Source organism: Oryctolagus cuniculus, chromosome 17, assembly GCF_964237555.1.
Source record: "Oryctolagus cuniculus chromosome 17, mOryCun1.1, whole genome shotgun sequence".
Taxonomy (NCBI): domain Eukaryota; kingdom Metazoa; phylum Chordata; class Mammalia; order Lagomorpha; family Leporidae; genus Oryctolagus; species Oryctolagus cuniculus.
Window position 1 is genome coordinate 61,716,416 of NC_091448.1, and position 25,088 is coordinate 61,741,503.

General features: G+C 57.2%; 1 protein-coding gene across 7 annotated transcripts; it reads right to left on the bottom strand.

Annotated features, from left to right (window-relative positions):
- Positions 1–161: 161 nt before the first annotated feature.
- On the bottom strand, positions 162–18,996 carry SLC47A2 (solute carrier family 47 member 2). 7 transcript variants are annotated; one of them, XR_011383246.1, is made up of 18 exons: positions 18,051–18,273; positions 17,076–17,177; positions 16,716–16,892; positions 16,076–16,224; positions 15,023–15,065; positions 13,357–13,401; positions 13,038–13,135; positions 12,651–12,748; positions 12,302–12,415; positions 12,014–12,081; positions 10,791–10,899; positions 9,922–9,997; positions 9,451–9,520; positions 4,159–4,250; positions 3,632–3,764; positions 3,454–3,548; positions 2,665–2,764; positions 169–506 (listed from the first exon to the last, which is right to left on the bottom strand). XR_011383246.1 is itself a non-coding variant. In XM_070059949.1 (18 exons), the coding sequence occupies exons 1-18, from the start codon at positions 18,961–18,963 to the stop codon at positions 286–288; spliced, it is 1,851 nt and encodes a 616-aa protein (XP_069916050.1). In that variant the 5' UTR covers positions 18,964–18,996; the 3' UTR covers positions 169–285.
- Between the last annotated feature and the right edge of the window lie 6,092 nt (positions 18,997–25,088).

Below are 25,088 nucleotides of genomic sequence, written 5' to 3' on the forward strand. Positions count from 1 at the left end.
TTGGGTTTTATTTGAAATCTCCCACTTGAAACCATTGACCATGGCAATCCCAGGAGTCTCGTTCCCCGGGCTGGCTCCATTTGTCCCAACAAAATCGTCCGCACGCGCGCGCAGTTCGAATCCCTCGGAATGCCACCACAGAAGCGCCCTGCACAGCTCTGTTTCTGTGGAGTGCTCTATTCCCAGCACCTGCCTGCACCTGGACCGTGTGCGAGTTTGAGTGCGCACACACGTGTGTGCTGGGGCCACCCATTCTTCCTTCCTGCTTTCCACTGGCTGTGCGAGTTAGTACCCGGTGGTCAGGACCCTGACCAGAAGGCCCGCCATCAGCACGGCCACTGAGGCCGCCAGGGCAGCCCCACGGCGGAAGAGCAGCTGCCGCACTGACAACCTGCTGGCCGGAGCCGCGGGGGCGGGGGCCGCCTCTGGTCTCCCGTAGAAGTCCACGTGACACCCAGGCCGGGAGTACATCGTCAGTGCTATGCCCGGGTTGCAGCCCGTGGCCACTGCAGGAGGAAACAGGAGGAGTTAATAGGAATGCAGAGGCCCCAGGACCTGCCCTGCTGCCTGTGTTACACCGCGTACCTGGCTATTAACCCCCAGGCCTCGCCGCAGCCAACGCCTGGGCAGTGGGGAAACACCCTTCCGATGCCTTCCAAGTAAGATCAGAGGAAGTGCATGGACAAGCATCTCAAACAGGGACTTTGATGTCCACATAAAGCTTCCTCCTAAGGAGACAAGGGCTGCTCAAGTCCCAGCTCGTCCGTGCAATGGCCCAGGACCCAGCGAGTCCTGTTGGGCACTGAGTTGAGTCCATTTAACCTCTCGGGACACGTGAAGTCCCCAGAGTTTTGAGAGCTGGCCCAGCAGGAGCTGGGAGCACGGGACATAACTTCCCCCATAACAGACTTTGGGCTGTGTTAACACACGCGTGCGGCACTGGGACCCGCTCCCCAGGGGGGCAGGCAGCGACAGTGTGTCTGAACACGGAGGCCATCGCTTCGTCACATAGTCGTGGGTGAAAGCCAGAGAGGGGCCCTCTGCCTGCTGCAGAGAGGAGACGCGGGCAGCGTGGCCCCTACAGCCTGTGTGGGGCCAGGCTGACCTCGCGGGCCTGCAGCTGCAGGCCAAGATGGCCTCACATCCTGGGGGGGCTTGGCCAGTGATGGCTTTAGAGCCAGGAGGGCCAAGGCTCGGCTTCTCTCCTCGTGCCTTTAGGAGCTGTGGAGGGAAAAGCTCTTTCAGCCCCACTCCCTCATCTGAGGATGCTGCTACGTCCAGATCTGGCTGCTTAGGGCCACGTGGCCACGTTCTTAGGGCAGGGCCGGGTCCCACCATGCCTGTCACACAGTAGGTCTGTTGTTGTCTCCCTCTTGCTTGGGATGCTCTTCTCCGGTGACAGGGAGAACAGCACGGGCTGCCCAGTCGCGTGAGGGCGGCCGGGAGCAGGTTTGTGTCTGTGTGTGTCTGTGGGTCTGTGTATCTCTGTGTATGTTTCTGTATCCCTGTGTGTATCTGTGTGTGTGTGTATTTCTGTGTCTGTTTCTGTGCCTGTGTGTCTGTGTGTTTCTGTGTGTATCTGTATTTTTGTGTCTGTTTCTGTGCCTGTGTGTCCGTGTGTGTCTGTGTGTATCTGTGTGTGTGTGTATTTCTGTGTCTGTTTCTGTGCCTGTGTGTCTGTGTGTTTCTGTGTGTATCTGTATTTTTGTGTCTGTTTCTGTGCCTGTGTGTCCGTGTGTGTCTGTGTGTATCTGTGTGTGTGTATTTCTGTGTTTGTGTGTCTGTGTGTGTCTGTGTGTATCTGTGTGTGTGTATTTCTGTGTTTGTGTGTCTGTGTGTGTCTGTGTGTGTCTGTGTGTGTGTGTATTTCTGTGTCCATGTTTCTGTTTCTGTGCCTGTGTGTATCTGTGTGTGTGTGTATTTCTGTGTTTGTGTGTCTGTGTGTGTCTGTGTGTGTGTGTATCTCTGTGTATGTTTCTGTGTCTGTGCCTGTGTGTATCTGTGTGTGTGTATTTCTGTGTTCATGTGTCTGTGCCTGTGTGTCTGTGTGTGTCTCTGTGTGTGTGTATCTCTGTGTATGTTTCTGTATCCCTGTGTGTATCTGTGTGTGTGTGTATTTCTGTGTCTGTGTCTGTGCCTGTGTGCCTGTGTGTATCTGTGTGTGTGTATTTCTGTGTTCATGTGTCTGTGCCTGTGTGTCTGTGTGTGTCTCTGTGTGTGTGTATCTCTGTGTATGTTTCTGTATCCCTGTGTGTATCTGTGTGTGTGTGTATTTCTGTGTTCATGTGTCTGTGCCTGTGTGTCTGTGTGTATCTGTGTGTGTGTGTATTTCTGTGTTCATGTGTCTGTGCCTGTGTGTCCGTGTGTGTCTCTGTGTGTGTGTATCTCTGTGTATGTTTCTGTATCCCTGTGTGTATTTCTGTGTTCATGTGTCTGTGCCTGTGTGTCTGTGTGTATCTGTGTGTGTGTGTATTTCTGTGTTCATGTGTCTGTGCCTGTGTGTCTGTGTGTATCTGTGTGTGTGTGTATTTCTGTGTTCATGTGTCTGTGCCCGTGTGTCTGTGTGTATCTGTGTGTGTGTGTATGTCTGTGTCCATGTTTCTGTGTCTGTGCGTATCTGTGTGTGTGTGTGTGTGAAAGCAGAAGCAGCCAGGACCACATTACCTGAAGACACAACAGCCTTGTCAGGCCCTGGGCTGGGGGCTGTGCACTCTGCTCCTTGCTGCTGCTGCTGCTGCTGCTGTAGCCCCGCGTGCTTCTGGGCCTGAAGGAGAGAGCACGCACCTGGGCCAGCCTGCACCCTCCCCCGCTCCTGGGCCAGCCTGCACCCTCCCGCGCTCCTGGGCCAGCCTGCACCCTCCTGTTCTCCTAGGCCAGCCTGCACCCTCCCGCGCTCCTGGGCCAGCCTGCACCCTCCCGCGCTCCTGGGCCAGCCTGCACCCTCCCGCGCTCCTGGGCCAGCCTGCACCTTCCCGCTCTCCACCGGCCTCGAATGTCTTGCCTTTAAACCCGGCAAGCTGAGGCAACACACGGCATGTGTGGGTGCTTGTAGGGGTCCCTGACTGCTGTCCTCTGAAATCTGCAGTCACGTCCAGATGACGTCATCACTGCACAGATGGTGCCCCACTGTCCCTGTCGCGGGGTGCTCTGTGCCCGAGCAGGCGGGCGGGGTGATGTTGGCATGCCCTGGGGGGCTCACCTGCGCGCAGCCACTGGAGCGCTTTGCTTTTGCAGGTGGGAAGGTGTGTGGTTTTGTGTTGCTCTTTGTACCTGCAGGGCGTGCTCTAAACTGGCCAGTTACAATGACAGGAGCGGCTGGTGAGGCTCAGGCTGCCCCTCTAGGTCCCCTCCCATGCACACTTCCCAATCCCCTCCATGCCCCCACCAAGCCCTGACCTTGCCCTGGGCATTTCTGGCTAGGCTGTCCCGTCCGGGGGCTGCTGACCCACTCACCTCCTCTGCCGCCAGCTTCCAGTCCAGCTGGACTGCGTAGACAACAAAGGTGACAGCTGCCAGGAAGATACAGGTCAGCATGCCCAGCCAGAGGCCTGTGGGAGACAAGAATGATGGGCGGGGAGGGGCAGGGGCAGGTGACTGCCTAGGCCCGCCCACTTTCCTTGGTGCCGCGTACCCATGATCCTCATTCCGACCACGAAAGTCAGCACGATGCCCAGAGGGAGGCCGACGATGTAGTACATGATGGCGTTCACGATGGCGCCGAAGGCTTGCTTCCCCGTGCCCCGCAGGACTCCACCAAACACACACTGGGAGGGAGGCACAAATGAGCGGCCCGCATGGCGCAGGTGCCCCCGTACCCCTGTCTCCCCGCGCGGCGCAGGTGCCCCCGTCCCCCTGTCTCCCCGCGCGGCGCAGGTGCCCCCGTCCCCCTGTCTCCCCGCGCGGTGCAGGTGCCCCCGTCCCCCTGTCTCCCCGCACGGCGCAGGTGCCCCCGTACCCCTGTCTCCCCGCACGGCGCAGGTGCCCTCGTCCCCCGTCTTCCCGCTGCTGCCCGGGGTTGCACCAGAGCACCTGCGATTTGAGCTCCACTCGGAGCACCCACCCGGGCTTCATCTCCACGCCGTCGCTGCCTTGGCAACAAAGTAAAGGCAGCCTTGGCGACCAGTCAGTCCCTGGCGGCTCTGGGGAAGCCAGACTAACTTGGCGTGGTGGAGACGGGGCGGGCTGGTTCCTTCTGGCTGTCCTTGGGGGACAAGACAATCTGTCTCTCTGCTCTTTCCGGCTCCTAGAAGCTGTCAAAGGAGCAAATCCAGGACTCGAACCCGGGCACTCTGACATGGAGTGGGCGTCCCAAGCAGTATCTGAACTGCTGCACAGACTACTCAGCCCTGGACAGGATTGTTCAGCGAGGGGTGCTACTGCCATCTGGTGGCCAGAGACCAGGCATGCAGCTACCGGTCCTGTGGTACCGCGGGGTGGAGTGGGGGGCTGTGACAGATGCGTCTGACTTCCCGTGCAGGTGGTGCTAAGGTTGAGAAGCCCTGGTTCAGAGCACTGTGAATTAAAATGGCAATTCCAGTGGCAGGCACACAGACAGGGCTGGTGGCCCCAGTAAGCCAGGGTTGTGGGCCTGTTTGGGGGGACCCCGTGGGCCAGTGGACTAGACAGGGATTTCACTGGGAGGCACATGGGGTCACACAGGAGAGTTACGGGGAGCAGATGAATTGCCCACATATCCCAGGTTGGCCAGGGTAGTAGCAGATCTGGGAGCAGGTCCAAGCACCCCCCCCCACACACACATGAGAGGACAATACTAGACCCTGCCCACGCGCAGAGGAGGCCAAAAGGATTCAAGGAGAAAGTACAAGCTGGGACAGGCATGAACACAGCCACCACTCCGCGTCTCCGCCCACACGCAGCTCTGTCAGGCGTCCTCAGCAGGAGCCTTGCTAGCTGCCAGAGGTGCTGGGGGCGGGGGCGGTTTAAGACTGGGGAGCCAGACTTCACGATCAACAACAAGGGAAGAAGGAAAACCGCTGGGCAGAGAGATCGACAGCAGCACGCTGTGAGAGTCACACAGTCCGTCCAGGCAAGCTCCTGAGCAGCCGACGGGACAGTCCCTGGGTCACGGCCACACGCAGCACCCTCCAGCAGAGACCTGCGCCAGGCCTCAGAGCCTCAAAGACGGGATTAAGTGAATCCCCAGGCTTCCCAGAAAGAAACACCCTAGATACTTGGGAATGAAATAGCACACTTCTAAACCTGTGGGTAAAAGAATAAATCATAGGAGAAATGTTTAAATATTCTGAATTTCATGACGACATATTGCAAAGAATCAGACGCAGCCAAAGCAGTGCCTGGGGGTGGGGGTGGGGGATATGTAACTTTAAAACGATTCGGTCAGGAAAGAAGGATCTCACATCGACAGCCTGATGCTCCACCCTAAGAAACTAGGAAAGAAAAGCAGACTGTGCCTAAATAAGACAGAAGGAGAGGGAGGATAGGCCGGCGCTGCGGCTCACTAGGCTAATCCTCCACCTGCGATGCCGGCACACCGGGTTCTAGTCCCGGTCGGGGTGCCAGATTCTGTCCCGGTTGCCCCTCTTCCAGGCCTGCTCTCTGCTGTGACCCGGGAAGGCAGTGGAGGATGGCCCAAGTGCTTGGGCCCTGCACCCCATGGGAGACCAGGAGAAGCACCTGGCTCCTGGCTTCGGATCAGCGGATCAGCGCGGTGTGCGCCAGCCGCAGCGGCCATTGGGGGGTGAACCAACGGAAAAAGGAGGACCTTTCTCTCTGTCTCTCACTCTCTTTCTCACTGTCCACTCTGCCTGTAAAAAAAGGGGGGGGGGACAAAAGATTCACATGAATATCATTGAAATAAACAGTAGAGAATATTGAATCAAAATAGAGTGTTTTTGATAAGATCTATAAGATTGACAAACACCAATGAATTGACCTCAGGAAAGTAAGACCAAGAAAACATGAAAGCAAGACACACATTACCCAAACGAACGAGAGAACATTATCCCTCAATATAAAGATGAGAAGAGCGTATTATCAATGACTTCATGGGAAAGAATAGACAATCCAGTTGGGGTGAATACATTCGTAGAAAGACACAAATTACTAAAATGAAGCCAACAAGCAACAAAGTCTGAATAGACCTAAAACAAGTGAACAGACTGAATTAATGATTTAAAATCTTTGGACAAAGAAAAAACCGAGCCCAGACGGCTGCGCTGGTGGATTTTATTAAACACTTGCAGAAGAGGACAGGAACAGGCATGCAGCCCAGTGGTTACACTGCCTGCAGCCCACATCCGAGCATCTGGGTTCAATTCCTAGCCCTGGCACCCGACTCCACCTTCCTGGGACCCTGGAGACCCTGGGAGGCTGCAGTGATGACTGGAGTCACTGGGTCCCTGCCACCCACGTAGGACAGAATCCAGGCCCTTCCTGGCTCCCAGCTTCTCCCATGGCCCAGCCTTGGCCCCTCCAGGCATTTGGGGAGTGAACCCATTCAAATAAATAAATGAATGTCTGAAAAAGAAAAATAAACGCCAGACATCACGAGAGGAAAAGGATACTTCCAAATTCGTTTTATGAAGCCAGTGTTAGCCTTACAGCAAAACCGGATCAAGATAACACAAGGAAAAACACAGTGACAGCCGAACAACTCGTGAACACACACTGTGACTCTTCAACAGAACATTAGCGACCCAAAGGAGTGATACAGAGGAAAGATACACACCACAGCCAGTAGGGGTTTGTGCCAGGAATGCAGAGGATAGTATCTGGAAAGTTAATGTAACATACCATGCTAATGGAATAAGGGATAAAACATATCGTTATCTTAATACTCATGAGATAAAGGATTCTGTAAAATCCAATACTCACTCATGAGGAAATGTCTCAGCTACCTAGGGACCGGGCTTTAGCCTGATACAGGGAATTTATGAGCATCCCACTAGTAACAAACTTGATACCGAAAGACTGGACACTTTGAATATTTTACCGCTAACATGAGGACCAAGGCACAGATGTAGGCACTTGCCACTTCTATCCAACATAGCACTGAGGAATCAAGTCTGTGTCGAAAGACAGAACTAAAACTGTTTTTATTCACAGATGCCATGATCCTATATGTAGAAAGCCTTCAGAGACATATCCACCCATCTACCCTTGCACACACAATTACTAGGTCAAGTTTAACAAGGTCACAGGGTAAAAGGTCATAATAAAACAGTTTTTCTATAAACTAGTTATGAGCAATCCAGAAGTTAATTAAAACCATTGGGGCCGGCGCCGTGGCTCACTTGGTTAATCCTCCACCAGAGGCGCTGGCATCCCATATGGGTGCCGGGTTCTAGTCCAGGTAGCTCCTCTTCCAGTCCAGCTCTCTGCTGTGGCCTGGGAGGGCAGTGGAGGATGGCCCAAGTGCTTGGGCCCTGCACCCGCATGGGAGACCAGGAGGAAGCACCTGGCTCCTAGCTTTGGATCAGCATAGCTCTGGCCGTAGTGACCATTTGAGGGGTGAACCAATGGCAGGAAGACCTTTCTCTCTGTCTCTTTCTCACTGTCTAACTCTATCTGTAAAATAAATTAAAAAAAAATCACAATAGCATCAAAGAAGAACAACAAAAACTTAGGAATAAATTACACAGAAGGGCAAGATTGATGGAGCTGGCACTGTGGCATTGCAGGTAAGGCACTGCCTACAGTGCTGGCATCCCATATGGGTGCCAGTTCAAGTCCCAGCTGCTCCACTTCCGATCCAGCTCTCTGCTATGGCCTGGGAAAGCAGTGGAGGATGGCCCACTTGCTTGAGCCCCTGCACCTGCATGGGAGAACTGGGAAGCTCCTGGCTCCTGGCTTCAGATCGGTGCAGCTCCAGCCATTGTGGCCATCTAGGGAGTGAACCAGCAGATGGAAGATCTCTCTCTTTCATCTCTCTCTCTCTCTCTCTCTCTCTCTGTAACTCTGCCTTTCAAGTAAATGAATAAATCTCTTTTTTTTTTTTTAAAAGGAAGGGAACCTTGGACACAGAGACAGACACAGAAACCAGGTGAGGTGAAGAGGTAGGATGGCCATTTCTAAGCCAAGGACACTGTGGCTCCAGAAGGTAAGGGATGGGCCCAGGACAGAGCTTCCTTGATGACTTCAGTGGCAATGAAGGCCTGCTGAGCCTTGGTGTAGGTTGTCTGAGTTCCAGAACTGTAAACAGCACATGTCTGTGATTTAAACCACCCAGGTTTTGGTACTTTGTCACTGTAGCCCTAGCAATCTGATTTTAAAAAAAAGATTCATTTTCTTGGACAAAAGGCTTGAATAGGCATTTCACTGAAGAAGACACACAAAAGGGGGCTCAAGGTTTGTCATTGAAACCATACTGACATGCCAGTACGTCCCCTCCAGGATGGTCCCCATGGAAAGGAGAGGTGATCTCAGCAAGTTGGTGTGTGGATACTGGCAAACTGACCCCAACACTTCTGTGGAAAGGCCAAAGGCCCCATATAACCCACACAGTATTAACACAGTGTCAGGGGAATGACACGACCCAGCCCTAAGACTCACCATAAGGCTAAGGAATCAAGACAGTGTGTTATAAAACAAGAATTCACAAATAGATCCTTTGCACAGAACTGATAGCCAAGAAACAGATCCATGCAAACCCAGTTAGTTGATCTCTGACAAAGGAGCAGAGGCAATACAGCGGAGAGCCCTCTGGAAGAACTGTGCATCCCCATGAAAAAAAAAAAAAGGAATCGAGACATAGATCTCAAATCTTTTACAAAAGTAAGACCAGGGGCCGGCACTGTGGCATAGCGGGTAAAGCCACCACCTACAGTGCCGGCATCTCATATGGACACTGGTTTGAGTCCCAGCTGCCCCACTTCTGATCCAGCTCCCTGCTAATGTGCCTAGGAAAGCAGTAGAAGATGGCCCAAGTGCTTGAGCCCCTGCACCCACGTAGGAAACCCAGAAGGAGCTCCTGGCTCCTGGCTTCAGCCCAGCCCACCCCTGGCCATTGCAGCTATTTGGGGAGTGAACCAGAAGATGGAAGATGACTCTCTCTCTCTCTCTCTCTCTCTCTCTCCAATTTCAAATCTGCACCAAGGGGAACCTATCTGCTTGTGAGCAAAGGGGCAGAACAAGGCGCTCCTCTGACCCCTGGGCTGACTCATTTCCCTCCGCCCGGGTGACAGGGTGTGCCCGCGGCAGAGCTCCTGGCCAGTCTGCAGCAGGCTCTGTGCCCAGGACCCCTGCTCACGAGGAACTGGGAAGGAAGAGACACCCGGGCGTGGGCTGGGCATTTCCGCATTGGCTGCCTCGAGGGACAGCAGATCGAATCCCAGCTGGTGCTCGGGGCTCTTCCGTCTGCGCTTCCACAAGTTACTCCAAGTGCCTGTCCCCCACGGGGTGTCTGTCAGGGAGGCCGGGGAGCCAGGAGCAGGGGCTGGGGAGACAGGCTGCACATCAGGGGGTACTCACACAGACGGCCTCCACAAGCTGAAAGACGATGTAAATCGGCAAGACCTGGTTCACCAGGGCAATGACCTCTCTGCAGGGGGAACGGGAAGAGACCCTCACTCGTGCACTAAGACAGCCCCAGCCCCGCTCCTCCCGCCACACCGCCCCCCTCCCCCCGAGTCTTTGAGGGAGGAGCAGTACCCGCACACATGGGACAACCACTCCTAGCCACGTGTGCACGGGCCACACCTTAACCTCTGGGAGAGTCCCCACCGGTTTGGACTGGCGAACTGCAGCTAGCATCTTGTCCGTGAGCCAACTGGGGTGAACGCCACGGCCCGAATGGACAAGCCGAGAGAGCTGGGCTCCTCTCAGAGAGGCCAAAGTCTGGGCTGTGCCTGGAGCCAGGCAGGTGGGAGAGTCCCTGAGGGCCCCCTGGGGACCGCCACCCTGACATTTCCCAGAAGGCAGTGAAGAAAACGGATTACCTACTCATCACTGGTGAAAATGTACCCCAGCTGGCTGTTCAGGAGCCCCAGCAGGGTGCCCACCACCAGGGAAGTGCCCGCTGGAAAAGGCAAAGGGAACAGAAGTGACGGACCCCAACCCGCGGGGGACCCCGGCTTGGGTGAGAAAAGGAATGGCCCCCCGAGCCGTGCATGGCACCCCGGAGCCCCCCGCCTTCAAGTCCTCCCCCTGGGTTGGGTGCTTGCGTGCCATCCCGCAGGAGGGGCACCACGTGAAAGGCTTTTACTCTGTGGCTCTCCGAGTGGGCGTCCTGGGCCCACGGCGGTGGCGTCAGCGGCACCTGTGACTTGTTAAGAATGCACTTTCCCAGACCCCTGTCTCCTGCCTGCTGCCAATCCAACTGCTGCCTGACGCCCAGCACTCTCGTCCAGCCCTTCCTGGAGTTCCAGGGAAGGAGGGCTAAGGCCGGGATGAGAACCACCACTCGTGGCACCTGCTGGTCCCAGGGAGGCAGGGCCGCGACGTGGGAGGACGCAGAGTGGTTCCTTTACAGCACAATGCATGTATGGAGACCAGGGAGAGACTCCTGGGGAAGGTGGGGCCCCCTGGCATCCCACTTTTATCTAAGCCCAGCTGCAGCAGCCGTCTGGTCTCCCGGAGCATCCCCGGAATCCTGGCTGCAGGGGAGGAGTGAGCAGGGAAAGGCGCTGGGCGGGTGAGAAAGATGTTTGCTCTTCAGGGAGAGGTTGCCCGGCCTCAGGGCAGGTCCAGCAGGTTTGGAAGGCAGCTCTGCCTGCTCCCAGGCCAGCCCTGCCTCCCACGTACAGGAACCTCCGCTGGCCCAGGCCCTCGACCCACCCATGACAGCGGGGGAGGGCTCCCACACCCCTGACCTGTGCAGAGAAGGCCTGAGACGGCCGATCGCTTTGCTTGCAGAGTGTCTGCGGCTCCCAGTGCTGTCCCCACTCGGACGCACACGGCCATGCCGAGCCCCATGGGAATCTGGGATTCCAGGCGAAAAAGTGCTGTCAGATCGCAGGAGGGGCTTGGGATCCCAAGCCAGGGTGGGGCTAGGGCTGCGAGGGTGCAGGCAGTCGCTCCCCAGGCTGGGCCAGGAGGGAGAGCCTGAAGACCGGTGCATCGCAGGGGACGGTGTGAGGACGGGGCCCCCTGGTGGCTGAAGGCAGTAGTGTCTGGGTCTGGGAGAGTGCCTGGGGCTGTCCCAAGGTGGCTAATGGGTCCAACCACATCCTGATCATTAAAAATGACACAGGCAACTGAGATGGGTGTGTTGCTAAAATCCAGAGAACAAGGTGTGAAAGAGGTGAATGTGATGTATACCAGAAAAGCTCCCTGAGGAAACAACAACAACAAAACAATTTTTCTCCCCAGTGGAAACCATCTGTAGAAATAAGACTCACCTTATAAATTCGGTTTGCAAATATGGATTCCTGTGACCCCTTTGCTGGAGTCTCAGGCAGCTGGCAGATTTGTCCTCAAGTGACAAGGATTTTTTTATGACAACCCCAAAATTCAGATTGTACTGTGAAATCGCTCACTTTTAAAATATGCAAATCAATTTTTAAAATTCTAGCACCTGGGGCCATCACTGTGATGCAGTGGGTAAAGCTACTGCCATGCCTGCATCTCATGTGGGTGCCGGTTCTAGTCCCAGCTGCTCCACTTCCAATCCAGCTCCCAGCTAATGTGCCTGGGAAAGCAGTAGAAGATGGCCCAAGTGCTTGGACCCCTGCACCTATGTGGGAGACCTGGAAGAAGCTCCTGGCTCCTGGCTTTCGATCAGCCCAGCCCTGGCCATTCCAGCCATTTGGAGGGTGAGCCAACAGATGGAAGATGTCTCTGTCTCGCCTCCCTCTGCCTCCCCCCCAAACCCGTAATTCCGACTTTCAAATAGATGTTTTAAAAATTAAAAACAAAAACAAAAACAATTCTAGCACCCCAGGAGACAGACTGAGGGCCCCCGTGTGTGCAGGGAGCAGGGCCTGGCACCTGAGGGACCAGGAGGGTGGAGAGCAATGCCTTGGGGGACAGAGACAGCCTGCCCCCTCCCTGACACCTCAGTTGCCATGGGGAAGCATCCCGGGAGGAGACTCACCATGTAGACCACTGTGGCTACTTCATAGATGATGGCCTGGCCAGAGAGGTCCACTACGCCCAGCAGGCCTGGGGGAGAGGCAGCATGAATCAGGGCTCACCAGTGGCACAGATACCTGGGTGGTGCCCCAGGCCGGGCCTCAGCCCTGGGGCGCCCTGGGGTGGGGGGGAGGCTGGCAGGTGCAACCAGGAGTGGGCAGTGAACCACTCACCCTGGAGCAGGGGAGGAGGGTGGCCTCTAGCCAGCCGTGCTGCCCACACATGGCTCCCACCCGCGCTCTGCACGCACCCATGAGGAAGCTGCCAATCTCGTAAGCCCACCACTCCACACACATCATGAGCATGCTTGGGATGGCCAGCGAGAGGAAGGGGCCCCAGTCCCGGAGGCACTGGCTGGACCAACCTAGAATAGAGAGGCCGGCTAGAGCAGGCGCTGGGGCAGGTCGGGGAGGAAGCAGGATCAGGGTGCTGGGTGCCCCTGCCAGCACACAGGGCTGGCCCCATCCTGAGAGGCCAGGGTCCTGGGAGAGACCCAGCCAGCACCAGGGACCCTTGGTCTTTTGGGGGGATGGATAAGCAAGAGCAGCTCAGCGTGCGCGGGGCGGGGCTGCGTGCGCGGGGCGGGGCTGCGTGCGCACCTTCCCACGTCTCCAGGTGCAGCTTCTTCAGCACGATGTGGAGAAAGAGGAAGGCGGCTTGCACAAACTGGGAGATGGTGTTGGCGTAGGCAGAGCCCCTGGGGAGAGAGGGCGGCAGGGCTGGGCTCACGCCCACCACGCTGGCCCTGGGCGCTGAGCCAGCAGGGAGCTGGAGGAGGCGGGTGCAGCCACGGCTCTGCCAGCTCGCGCATCCTGGACTCTGCACCCCACTCTGGCCGGGCAGCCATTACTCCGGTGTTCTGGGGGCACCCTGCCAGCCCCCCCCCCCCCACTTCTCGGCCGCTCGCGGAGGGCTGGGGTGGGGCGGAACTCAGTGGGAGGTGCCCCCTTCCCCACCAGGGCCCAGCAGCCCTCCCCGGGGCTCACCTGACCCCCAGATTCAGCACGGACACCAGAGCGTAGTTGGCGACGCCGTTGACACAGTTGCCCACTACGCCGCTAAGGACTTGTGGCCAGACGATTCCCTGAAATCAACAGAGACTGGCCGCGCTCCGCAGGCGGGGCGGGGCCCAGGGGGTGTGGCCCCCCGGGAGTGGGAGGAGCTTGTCCTCGGCCCTATGCCGGAGGTCGGGATGCAGTGGGGCGGGTGGGAGGTGACCCCTTTGGAGGCTGGGTCACAGACAGGAGGGTGGGGCACAGACCCTGGCACCCCCCTCACTGCCCCCCTGGAGCCAGAAGCCTGTACCTGATTTTGCAAATACTTTGCCAGCAGACTGTAAAGAAAAATTGCCTGCATAAAAAAACAAAGCAAAACAAAACAAATCAACAGCAAGGGCCACCACTCTCCAAAATATCTGCCAGCCATTACCTGATATTCCCTCCCAGGATGTAGGTACCTGAGTTTGGGGGAGGGGGAGCCGAGGCAGCCACCTGGGTCATGCTGGCTCTGCCTGTGTTGGGGGTCCGTCGGGGCGCCTGCCCAGCCACAGGGGAAGCTGAGCAGGTGCGTGGACTCTGGGAGGGGCTTCAGCCTGGCTGTACACGGGGCGGAGCCCCCCGGGCTGCCCTCCTGGGCCTTGTCAGCAGGAGAGTGACTCGGGGCCTATTCACACCGTGCCGCGGGCCACGGGCCACGGGCCACAGGCCATGGTCATCCAGGACTTGGCTCTGGCTTCCAGAGTCCAGGATTTGCAGGGGATGGCCTTGAACCAAGGGAGTGTGGGAGTGAGGGCGGGGCTGAGCAGTGCTGGCCCGGGGCAGTCTCTGCTGGGCGGGTTCAGGACCCCATGAGGGTGGCAGGCCCATGTGGGCAGGACAGAGGGGAAGCATGTGTCAAGGGCATCCTACCCTGTCCTGTCCCTCATGACTCTACTTCTTTTCAGGAGAGGAAGGGGATACGGAGTGCGGAGCTGGCCCCTGACTGCCTGGGTTCCAATCCCTGCTCTGCCTCTCATGAGCTGTGTGAACTGAGCGAATCACGGCTCCCAGCCCCAGGCGCCCAGTCCGTGACGGCCGTGGTCACTGTGCGTCCTCCTGGGATCCATGGAGGATTGCTTCTAGGACTTTCCTTGACACCAAACCTGGCTGTTCAAGTCTCTTCACAGCGAACCTCCTCACACACAAGTTAGTCCAGTGAAAAAGCAGATGATACAAGTGCAGGTGCTTCAGAAGGGAGTAGAAGGGACCAGTGCTGTGGCCCAGCAGATTAAGCTGCCCCATACGGGTGCCGGTTCGAGTCCCGGCTGCTCCACTTCCAATCCAGCTCCCTGCTAATGCACCTGGGAAAGCAGTAGCAGATGGCCCAGGTGCCTGGGCCCCTGCACCTGCATGGGAGACCCAGGAAGAAGCTCCCGGCTCCTGAATTCGGCCCAGCCCGGCTCTGGCTGCTGTGGCCATTTTGGGGAGTGAACCAGTGAATGAAAAATCTCTCTCTTTCCCTCTCTCTCTCTGTAACTCTGCCTTTGAATAAATAAACAAATCTTAAATAAAAAAGTTCATGGAGAAAGGCCCCTTAAGAAAAAAAAGTGCATAAATTTCCATTATTTTTGCCTGCAAATAAATTTCATTTTTTTTCTCACAAAATTTTGAAGTGCCCTCATATGCACTTGAACACATACACGCCCGTGAGTAGAAATAATCCTGGAAGAAGCAGTCTCGTCTCTCCAGAGGCGGTGGGGTTAAGGAGATTTTGAAAATGTTCTGCCCTGTGCTTTCCAAATGTTCTCCGGTAGGCATCTGTCACATCAGAAAGATGCAGCTCGCACCGCCTGAGACACACCTTCCCTTCTGCCCCCCTCGGGCTAGTGTCCCCCCCCCCCCGCGGCAGCAGACCGGTGGGACAGCAAAAAGCCAGAACTGGGGTCGGGTGGGGGCCCGTGTCCTTGCACGGCTCCCCCGTGCTCAGCACCTACCGGGAGTCCTGGGATGAAAATCATCGCGTAGTCCTGGGTTAACCTGCGGAGAAGGAGGAGACGCTGTGGCCCGGGGGAGGCTGGGCCTTGGGGCTGGAGCTGGCCTCCTGCCAGGACTCCCTGGGCACTCAGGTTCCAGGAGAGGCTATCCCCGGGTCCCTCAGGTGGCAGTTGGGGACCACTAGCGGCCTCTGGCGGTGGCTGCCGCCAGGTGTGGGTGCCAGCAGATGGCAACCGAGGACCCGGCACCCCCGGGCGCCCCCTGACTAAGGAGCTGAAGTTCCCAGCAGAGAGAAACCCCAAACATCACTGATGACCAAGAAATAGCCATAGGAAACGCACATAATGTAAAATGAGCAAGAGAGCCCTGAGAGAGCCATCCCCAAATTTAAGACTAAATTGTAATTCATTCATCATCCGTCAATCTTCCTCCCTCCTTTTTTTTTGGAACATGGAGCAATCCACACACCTCATTTCTTCAAAAGCTTACTTTAGGCTCAGACTCTGTGCTGCCAGGACACAAATACAAATAAAATGGCAACCCAAAGTCCTTTCTCGTCTTTCTTCCTAAATTGCAATTGGTGGAGGAGCGTTTGGCCTAGAAGTTCAGATCCCCGCACCCCACAGCAGAATGCCTGGGTTCAGTTCCCAGCTCTGGCTCCTGACTCCAGCTTCCTGGCAACACAGAGCCTGGGAGGCAGCAGCAATGGCTCAAGTAATTTGGTTCCTGCCACCCACATGGGGGACCTGGACTGAGATCCTGGCTCCCGACTCCAGTCCTGCGCATTGCAGGTATTTGGGAAGTGAATCAGATATTGCAGATTTTGTCTATCTGTTTGTATCTCCCTCTAACAAATAATAAAAAATATTTTTTATGCCTTAATAATAAAAAAGTGATGTGTGCGTGTGACCCCTGCTGGTCAGAACTGGTATTGCAGGCTTATGTGGGAGACTCTCCAAGAGAGATGCAGGGGTTGGAGGTGGGCTTCTTTAGGGTCTCCCGCCCCGGCAGAACCTCCCCAGTCTGGGTGCCCAGCAGGAGCCACGTGCTACCTGGACACGGCCGGGTCCTGTCTGAAGAGCAGCAGGATGTGCTGGGTGTTGAGGAAGAGCGCCCAGCAGGGCAGGCAGCAGAGCAGCAGGATGAGCGAGCCGCGCTGCAGGATGACGCCCACGTGCTTCTTGTTGGGGCTGCCGAAGCTCTGCCGAAACACCGCCCCTGTGCTCAGTGGCCCCGCACCAGGTCAGCCCCGCTCTGCGCCTGGCACCCCCCATTTCCTGAGCCGGCCTCTTCTCCACTGTCACCCCCAGTCTGCTCCGGGAGTGTCCATGGTGCTCCCGCCATGTCACTCCGCCCGCAAGCCCAGGTCCCCGGAGCCACTGCGAAGCCATAACCCTCACAGCCGCCAGGCCAGCACCCCGTGACTGTGGGCCCCTGCAGACAAGGACATCCTATCCCTACCCTCCGGCCCCTGACACAAGCCTGCACGGCAGGTCGGCAGCCAAATGCGGGAGTGAGAAGCGAGGTGACCCAACGGCAGGCTGCCGGATGCTCCGCTCTATTCTGCAAGGCAGAAGTCGGGAACCGTCCCCATCCTTCTCTCCTCCATGACCCACACTCCGTCAAAACTCATTTTCCTGACAGCACCTGCTCCTTGTCCCGCCTCCCCTTGGCTCCAGGGGACCCACCTACCTGGGACATCAGGGTGTCACATGCCGAGGACAAACCAGCTCCAACAGACACTCCACAGACGTTGACGAACTGGGGTGGCACACGGGAGAAAATACCGAGGCTTGTCGGGGGGTGGGTGTCTGAGGCGGGCTCTGCCAGGAGGGTCGGGTCTTGGAGGGAGACCACCCCGCAGGGAGGCTGTGGTGGAGACAGCTCTGCTGAACCCCTCCCTCTGCCTGGCTCTGCCCCCATGGCTATAAGCCGTGGGCCCGGCCACCCCAGTTCTGGCGTTGGGTGCCAGCCATCTGGCCACATGATCTGGGTCCTTGAGGGCCAGACTGGCCACCCAGCAGCCTGGGAGCCTGGTGGAGTGTCACTCACCGCCACCCCTAGGGTCACAGATGCCAGCTCCACCTTGCCCAGGTGCCCGCAGAACACAGTACCCACGACGTAGGTCAGGAAGTTCAACACCTGGAACAGGAACTTGAAGACAGAGGCAGGGTCACACTAAGCCTTTGGGTGACCCTGCCGCCACCTTGTCATCCTAGCTGCTCAGCCTTCCAGACCTTGAACCCAGCACCCACCGGCCTCACTGGCTCACTGCCAGCCAGCCGGGCAGATCACCCACCCCGAGGGAAGCCAGGGCCGAGAGCCAGAAGCCCAAGTCTTCTCGCTGTTACTCTGCTGTCTGCAGCCATGGCTCCTGCCTGGAATGTGCCAGAACACAAGACAGGTGCCCAGCACCGGGGAGCTCAGCCCAAGTATTCGATACAGCTGTTATTGTTATAATTACTATCATTGTGTTCTATATTGTAATGTGTGCATGTCAGGACACACACACACGCACACCCCGGAGAGGAACAAACAAAGTCTCAGTACCAACCATCCCCAGGGCTGAGATGATGCCTTCTCCATTTTTTAAATAACTTTTCATTTTGTCTGAAATTTTACAGGGGGGACAGTACTTCTTCTGTATGGCCAGAGGGGAAAACTATGAAAACTACTTTCCCTTTGGCAGGAAAATGGGCAGTGGAATTCTTCCCTCTGCCAAGGTCCCGTGGGGACACCCAGAGGCATGGGCAGCAGCCAGGCGACTTGGCCATGGTGCAGTCCCTCAGCCGGGCCCTGGCTGTGGGTGCCAATGAGGACGCACCTGCCCCTTTGGGCTGGGGCTGCCCGTGGCCATGCACGATCAGGCCCCACTGCCGCCCTGGGAACTGTCCTGGCAGCGCTGGGAGCATCACACATGCTTTCCAGGGAGGCTCTGGGTGCTTCCCCATGCAGTGCTGGCCAGCGGCTGCCCCCAGCCTCCCCCTCTACCCCCATCCTGCCTGGCCCCCTACCCCACCTCCTTACCAGGGGTCCAGAGAGGACAAACAGCGCCCGTGCCTCATCCCAGAAGCCCCTGGGGAGCAGCTTGCGCAGGGCAGGGCAGCAGCCGCCCTGGTCCAGGTTCACCACATCCTGCTGGCTGTCCATTCCCAGCCCGAACGCCGGCCGCCCTGTGCACCCTGGCGCTCTCCTGCCAGCTCTGTGCAGCCAGCTGACAGAGGCCTGGTCAACCCGGGCACTCATGGCCTGGTTAATGAGTAGAGGGTGGAGGAGGGGCGGCCCTGTGGCCTGTGGAGGGTGCCTTCCTCCCCCCAGACCCCAGGAGTCACCCGCCTGAGGCTGGCTGGTGACTGGCCACTTTCCTGGAGGGGCAGGGTGTGGCAGCCCAGCTTCCGCAAGAGTGCAGAGCCTGGGTTCCATCCAGAGCCCTGCCCTGGGAGAAGCTGCTCCCGGGGCACCAAATGTCAGGACAGGTGGGGCCTGGGGCTGTGGACAGGAGCTAGGATCCCTGGGAAGAGTCTTCAATCCCTCCTACTGCCCACCGTCAGCATCTCCGGGGAACCCCCGCGTGGTGAATAGTCACCCTGCCACAGTGTCCCATCAGCCTCTTCTCTCTGCCCTGTCTGTAGTGTCCCCCAAGGACAGGCAGGCCCGACAACCACCGACCACCTCTGGTGCGTCCTGCTTCCGGTCACCTGTCACCATGGCTCCATGCCCCCTCCACCCCACCTGGCCAGGCTGGCTGGCGGCCAGGCCGCCTGTCACTCACAAGCTCAGCGGAGCCTGGCCCTTGGGCATTTGCACCTCCTTCTGGGGGCAGGGTGTGGAAGGAGTGGGGAGGCCTGGTGGGTCCGACACCCCCTGGAGCTCCTACCTCCCAGCCCGCAGCCTCCCCGCAGGACAAGCCTCCATGATGGTAACAGGTGCAGTGCGGCATTTGCACAGTGCCCGGAAGTCCTCCGATGGCTCAACTGCCACAGGTAGACAGCCCGCTGGGGGTAGGGCTGGGGCACCCTCGGGTAACTCATTGCCCAGCGTCCTGCCAGCTCCAGCCTGGGCCCGGGGCCTCTGTTAACCTCGCCTCACTCGGTTACGCTCCACCAGGCCCCAAGTTGTTGCACTGGCCCTTTGGCCACCGTGAAATGTGCACCCCCCAGGCCAGGGTGGGGGCAATGTGTCTCCCTGTGACCCTCCCTCAGTGGCACACAACAACAAAACAGCCTGTTCCTCACTTGGGCGGTGGGGACTCTGGACTGCAGGCTGCCCGGCCCTGCCTAGACCTCCAGGGCAAAGGACGGTTGCGGGGACGCAGCCGCCTGCCCAGTGCCCATCCCCATGACCGACGTCTGCTGCTCCCATTCCAACCCAGCTAATGCGCCTGGGAAGGCAGCAGATGATGACTTGAGTGCTTGGGCCCCTGCCAGCCACGTGGGAGATCCAGATGGAGCTCCTGCCTCCTGGCTTCAGCCTGGTCCAGCACTGGCTGTTGCATCATTTGGGAAGGGAATCAGTGAATAGGAAATCTCTTTGTCTCTGTGTGTGTGTCCGTCTGTCTGTCTCTGGGACTCTACCTTTTAAATGAATAAATAAATCTTAAAAAAAGAAGAAAGGGTGAATTAAATGTCGTGAGTTCCTACACTGGACTAGGATTCCACCATAGCAGGGAACAGAGCACAGACCCAGGGTACCACATGGCTGAGTCCAGCAAACTCCGCCACGTTCCATTTCTATGAACCACGACAAAGGAGACAAATTCGAGAGACAGAGAGCAGATGAGTGGCTTCCAGGGGCTGGGGGCAGCACGGGGGAGTGACAGCTAAGGGGTCTGGGGTTTTTCTGCGGGAGACAAAAGAGCTCTAGAATTCACTGTGTACAGGTCGCACCTGTCTGGGGACGGACTAGAAGCCGCTAAGCCGCTGAGCCGCGCGTGGCGCGTGCGTCACGACGCAGATGCGGGAAGCTCCCGAGCTGAGCCCCGCGCACACACGCGGTGTCAGCGGTCAGATACAAGACAGACGGCTTCTCTACCGTCCAGGGGAAATGTATAGAAATCAATGCACAGAACCTGCCGGGGTGACAGCAACGAGATGTTGTTTCTGCCCTGTCACACCAGAGGGCGCTGTCACTGCACCCCTTGGCCCCTGTTGCAGGCCTGGCAGCTGCCCCGGATCCTGAATAAAGCCTCATTGTGCCGCTCAAGTTGGGGAAATTTGGCCCGGGAGGCCTCTGGTTTGGACTTTGGCAGCCACACGTGGCACTGGGTGGGCTGGCTGGTGTGTGCACCACAGCCCAGCTGGGGACCCTTGCACCTGCCGTGTGTGTCTGCTGGGAAGAAGGACCACCCGCCCTGGCTGGGGACCCGGAGGCAAGTGGCATACAAGCCCCAGACTTGAGGCCCCAGCCTGGTGTCCCAGCTCATGGCATGAGCCAGAGGGTTATCAAGGGAAGTTTCCAGGCCTGGCAGGTGATGTGTTGGACCTCACTCACCAGGACGATATCCCCGCCCCCATGCTGAGCCTGATTCAAAGCCCCAGGGACCTGCAGGTGTGCTGGGGGCCCTGGAGGATGGAGAGAGAGTAGATGGTGACGTCCTGGCCAGCCAACTGAGAGGAGCTGTGGATCAAGATAGGACACAGGGAACTGGTGCTGTGGTGTAGCGGGTAAACCTCCGCCTGCTGTGCCATCATCTCATATGGGAGCCAGTTCGAGTCCTGGCTGCTCCACTTCTGATCCAGCTCTCTTCTATGGCCTGGGAAAGCGGTGGAAGATGGCCCAAGTTCTTGGGCCCCTGCACCCACGTGGGAGACCTGGAAGAAGCTCCTGGCTCCTGGCTCCTGGCTTTTGATTGGCGCAGCTCCAGCCATTGCGGCCAATTGGGGAGTGAACCAGCGGATGAAAGACCTCTCTCTCTCTCTCTCTGCCTCTCCTTCTCTCTTGTGTAACTCTGACTTTCAAGTAAATAAATCATAAAAAAAGAGAGAGAGGACACAGGTGGGGACTGCAGGAGGAGGTGAGAAGCCTGCTTGGGGGTGCAGGAGCTGCTACTGCAGCGGGGGGCCCCAAGCACGAGGCCCAGACATTGGGGTGTTCCTGCAGCCAGAGGGGTGCCGTGCAGGGTGCAGAGCTAGGAGCCTGGGGGTCCTCTGACTTCAGAGCACAGGACCCTCAGAGGGGAGAGGGTGAAGGCCTGAGCCCAGCAGGCTGGTGCTTCCCAGGAGGAGAGCGGGATGGGGGATGGGGGATGGGGAGACAGGGCTTTTGGCTCACCTGTGGCCAGGATCTCTCCTTTGCCCCTAACGTCCCAGGACCTCGGTGTGGCTGCCCTGAACACAGCTTTCTCCTTCCTCTCTCACTCCCCTGGGTCTAGACCTGCCTGCAGCCAACCCACCCCCTTGGGGAGTGCAAGCTGTGTGTTTGCTTGTCCCTGCTTAGTGAGACGGGCCCCAGGAGGGGCATCGGGAGCCTGCAGAGGCGCAGTCAGTGGAAAACACATCGGACCACGCACCTGCTGCATACAGGGACTGCTCAGGGGCTGCCTTGGGTCCAAAGGGCCGCACCTCGGCTCCTGAACAGGGCAGTGGGAGGCTGGGGGCCATGCCCTGTGGATCAGGCAATGGGGATCATCTCACCTTGGTAGCACAAGGGAGCACGGTGGGGCCCAGCCAGGTTGGGGTGGACAGGGTGGCCACAGATCCCGGCCAGGGAGAGGGTGAGTGAGTCCCGCGGACCTCACGCCTCTCCTCCCATGTCCATGCCCCCAGGTGCGAATGTGAGGGAGCTGCGGACACCAGCAACCCCCCACCCCCACCCTAGGGGGAAGGACACCCAGAGTGGCTCCTTCTCTGGGTCTGAACAAGACGGCTGTCGTCAGGTGCTCTGAGCACCAGCCAAGAGAAAGCAGGCGTCTGACATCACCGGAGAGACGAAACCAGACATGAGTCACCCCTCGGCTCTGGAGAGGGGAGCTCTCTCCTTAGACGTGAGGCTATGAGGCAGCCCCAGGGGTGCTGTCAGCCCAACCTGCCTGGACCCCGCCTCCTCCAGGAAGTCCCAGACAGGAAGTGAAGCCCCCCGCAACCCCCCCCCCCCCGCCAGCCACTGCAGGGTGTATGCACCATGGGAGGTGCCCCCTCTGTAGCCCTGCAGCGTAGGTGGGGACAGAGTCGCGCAGATGCAGGTGACAGTACGTCCTGCAAACTGTGGGCTGTCCGTGTTGTGCCGGTGCGGGCAATCCGGGAACCGGGCCCTGGTTAGAGAGGTTTCTCCCTCGGTAAGGCGGCCTGCACATGTGGGCTGCATTTTGGAGCCTGCGATTTGTTGTCATTAAAAAAATTCATACCACTATTGAGCTTCTATCCCAGCTCTTCTGATTGAATTGACCTGAACAGGCTCCATCAGGTTTCTTTTTTTTAAAAGATTTTATTTATGTGAGAGGTAGAGTTAGAGGGAGAGGGAGAGAGCGAGAGAGTGAGAGAGCGAGAGCGAGCCACCATCCCACACCCACTGGAGCCAGGAGCCAGGGACGCCCCCTGGGTCTCCCAAGTGAGTGGCAGGGACTCGAGTCACTGAGCCGTCACCTGCTGCCTTCCGGGTGCATCAGCAGGGACTGGACTGGAAACCAGGCACTCTGGGGGGGGGGGGGCCTGTGCTTTTTCCTGTGAAATTGCTGCCCCCTTCGTCCTCGTTTTTAAAACTTGAGATAAGGTTTGAGGATCTCTTCCTCACGAGCCCATGAGCTGGGCCTTGTGGTGGGCACTTCCAGCACCCCCCCCCCCCCGCACTACCTCAGTGCCTTCCTGTTGACCCCACTGAACAAGCCCTGGCCTTCCCCACGGGCAGCCCACGCAGCTCAAGGGCAGCAGGAGAGGTCTTAGGTCAGCCTCGGGGGAGTGAGGACATCCCCCCTTGTTCCCCATCCTGCATTCCTCTGGGGAGGGAGGGTGTCTATCCCACTGGTGGCTGGGGCAAAGGAAACATGTAATGTAGCTTTGCTTCTTTTTTTTGTTTTGAGACAGTTATCTGAGAGGCAGAGTTACAGACACACAGAGAGAGAGGTCTTTCATCCACTGGTTCATTCCTCAAATGGCCCCAATGGCTGGAGCTGGGTCAATCTAAAGCCAGGAGCCAGGAGCTTCTTCTGGGTCTCCCATGTGGGTGCAGGGGCCCAAGGAGTTGGGCCATCTTCCACTGCTTTCCCAGGCCATAGCAGAGAGCTGGATCGGAAGTGGTGCAGCTGGGACTCGAACTGACGCCCATATGGGATGCCAAGAAGCTTAGCTTACCACGCCACAGCTCCAACCCCTTAGCTTTACTTCTGATAGTCTTGTTATGTTCTGATTCTGCTCCTTTCTGGATGTGTTGACCTTGGGCAAATACTGCATGAATTCACATAGTGGAAGGACCTAGGTGCTGGTTTGTATCCCAGCTGCTCCACTTCCCAGCCAGCTCCCTGCTGATAGACCTGGATGGCCCAGTGTGTGGGCCCCTGTACCCATATGGGAGACCCAGCTAAGGCTCCTGGCTCAACCCTGGCCATTATGGCCCCTTGGGGAGTGAATCAACGGATGGAGGGCCTCTCTCTCTCTCTCTCTCTCTCTTGCTCTCGCTCCCCCCCCCCAGTAACTCTGCCTTTCAAATAAATAAATATATCTTTTTTTTTTTTAAAGAAGATAAGCTAACTATATGGAGCATAATAGATTTTAAACAGATATTAGAGTCTTTTTTAAAGACTGATTTATTTATTTGAAAGTCAGAGCTACAGAGAGAGGGGGAGGGAGAGACATGACCAGACAGATCTTCCATCCGCTGGTTCACTCCCCAAATGGCTGCAATAGCCAAGGCTGGGCCAGGCCGAAGTCAGGAGCTTCATCTGGGTCTCCCACGTGAGTGGCAGGGGCCCAACCACCTGGGTCATCTTTTGTTGCTTTGCCAAGGAGCGTTAGTAGAGAGCTGGATCGGACATGGAGCAGCGGGGTCTCGAACTGGAGCCCACATGGGATGCCAGGGTGGCAGGCAGCAGCTTAGCCCACCACACCACAACACTACAATGCCAGCCCCAATGTTAGGCAGGGCCTTTTCTCTCTCTCTCTCTAAAATCCTGGGTCCTTGACTTGCAGTGTTTTAAAGATACAGTCTAGATGAGATGCATTTGTCAATAGTCTAGACACTTCCTACCTGGCCATGAACACTTCAAAAGGCCTTGGGTTTCCTCCCTTAAGGAGGTAAATCATCCAAAGAACAAATATTGTTGCATAACGAATCTTTTTCAAGAAGAAGAGGGGGAGAGAGGGAGAAGGAATGGAAGAAAGACTTGGGCTGCTTCAGGGCCTGTCCCTGCCTACCAGTTCCTTGCAGGTGCCCCGCAGTGGCTGGGATGGTTTACTAGGCTCACTGGGCCAGCAGCATGAGACATGTGTCAGATTCCAGCCCTCGCAGCTGTATATGAAAGAGAGTCAGACAAAGACAAAGAAAGTGCTTGCCCAAGGCCACACAGCTAGAAAGTCGCAAAGCCAGGCTTCGGGGTTGGGTCTCATCTCCAAAATCCGAGCTCCTTCTGCTATACCTGGGGTGACGTTTTAATCTGCTGTGTGCTGCCCTAAGAAAAATTCGAGACTGGGTTATTTTCAATGAATAATTTGCATATATAATGTCCTCATGGCTGTGGACATGTTTAAGTTTAAGATCACATTGCTGGCACATGGTGAGGGTCTTCCTGCTGGCTCAGCCCATGTTTGAAAGCGAGAGGGCTGGGGGCCAGCACTCTGGGGTAGAGGGTAAAACCTCTGCCATCCCACTGGGTGCCGGTACGAGTACCAGCTGCTCCACAGCCAATTCAGCTCCCTGCTGATGGCCTGGGAGAAGTAGTAGAAGATGACCCAAGTGCTTGACTCCTGCAGCAGATGTAGGAGACCTGGATGGAGTTCCAGGTTCTCCCCCTGGCTGTTGTGGGCATTTGGGGAGAGAACCAGGGGATGGAAACATCTCCCTCTCTACCTGTTTCTCCTTGTCTTTCTGTCATCCTGCCTTTCAAGTATATAAATTATTTTTTTAAAGTTGTGCCTC

Coding starts and splice junctions, on each gene's coding strand:
- SLC47A2 (XM_070059946.1), bottom strand. CDS start 18,173: ATGGACAGCCAGCAGGATGTGGTGAACCTGGACCAGGGCGGCTGCTGC. Junction 16,225..16,715: donor GTGACACCCTGATGTCCCAG/GTAGGTGGGTCC, acceptor GTGTTTCGGCAG/AGCTTCGGCAGCCCCAACAA. Junction 2,765..3,199: donor GCTCCAGTGGCTGCGCGCAG/GTGAGCCCCCCA, acceptor TCTCTCCTTCAG/GCCCAGAAGCACGCGGGGCT.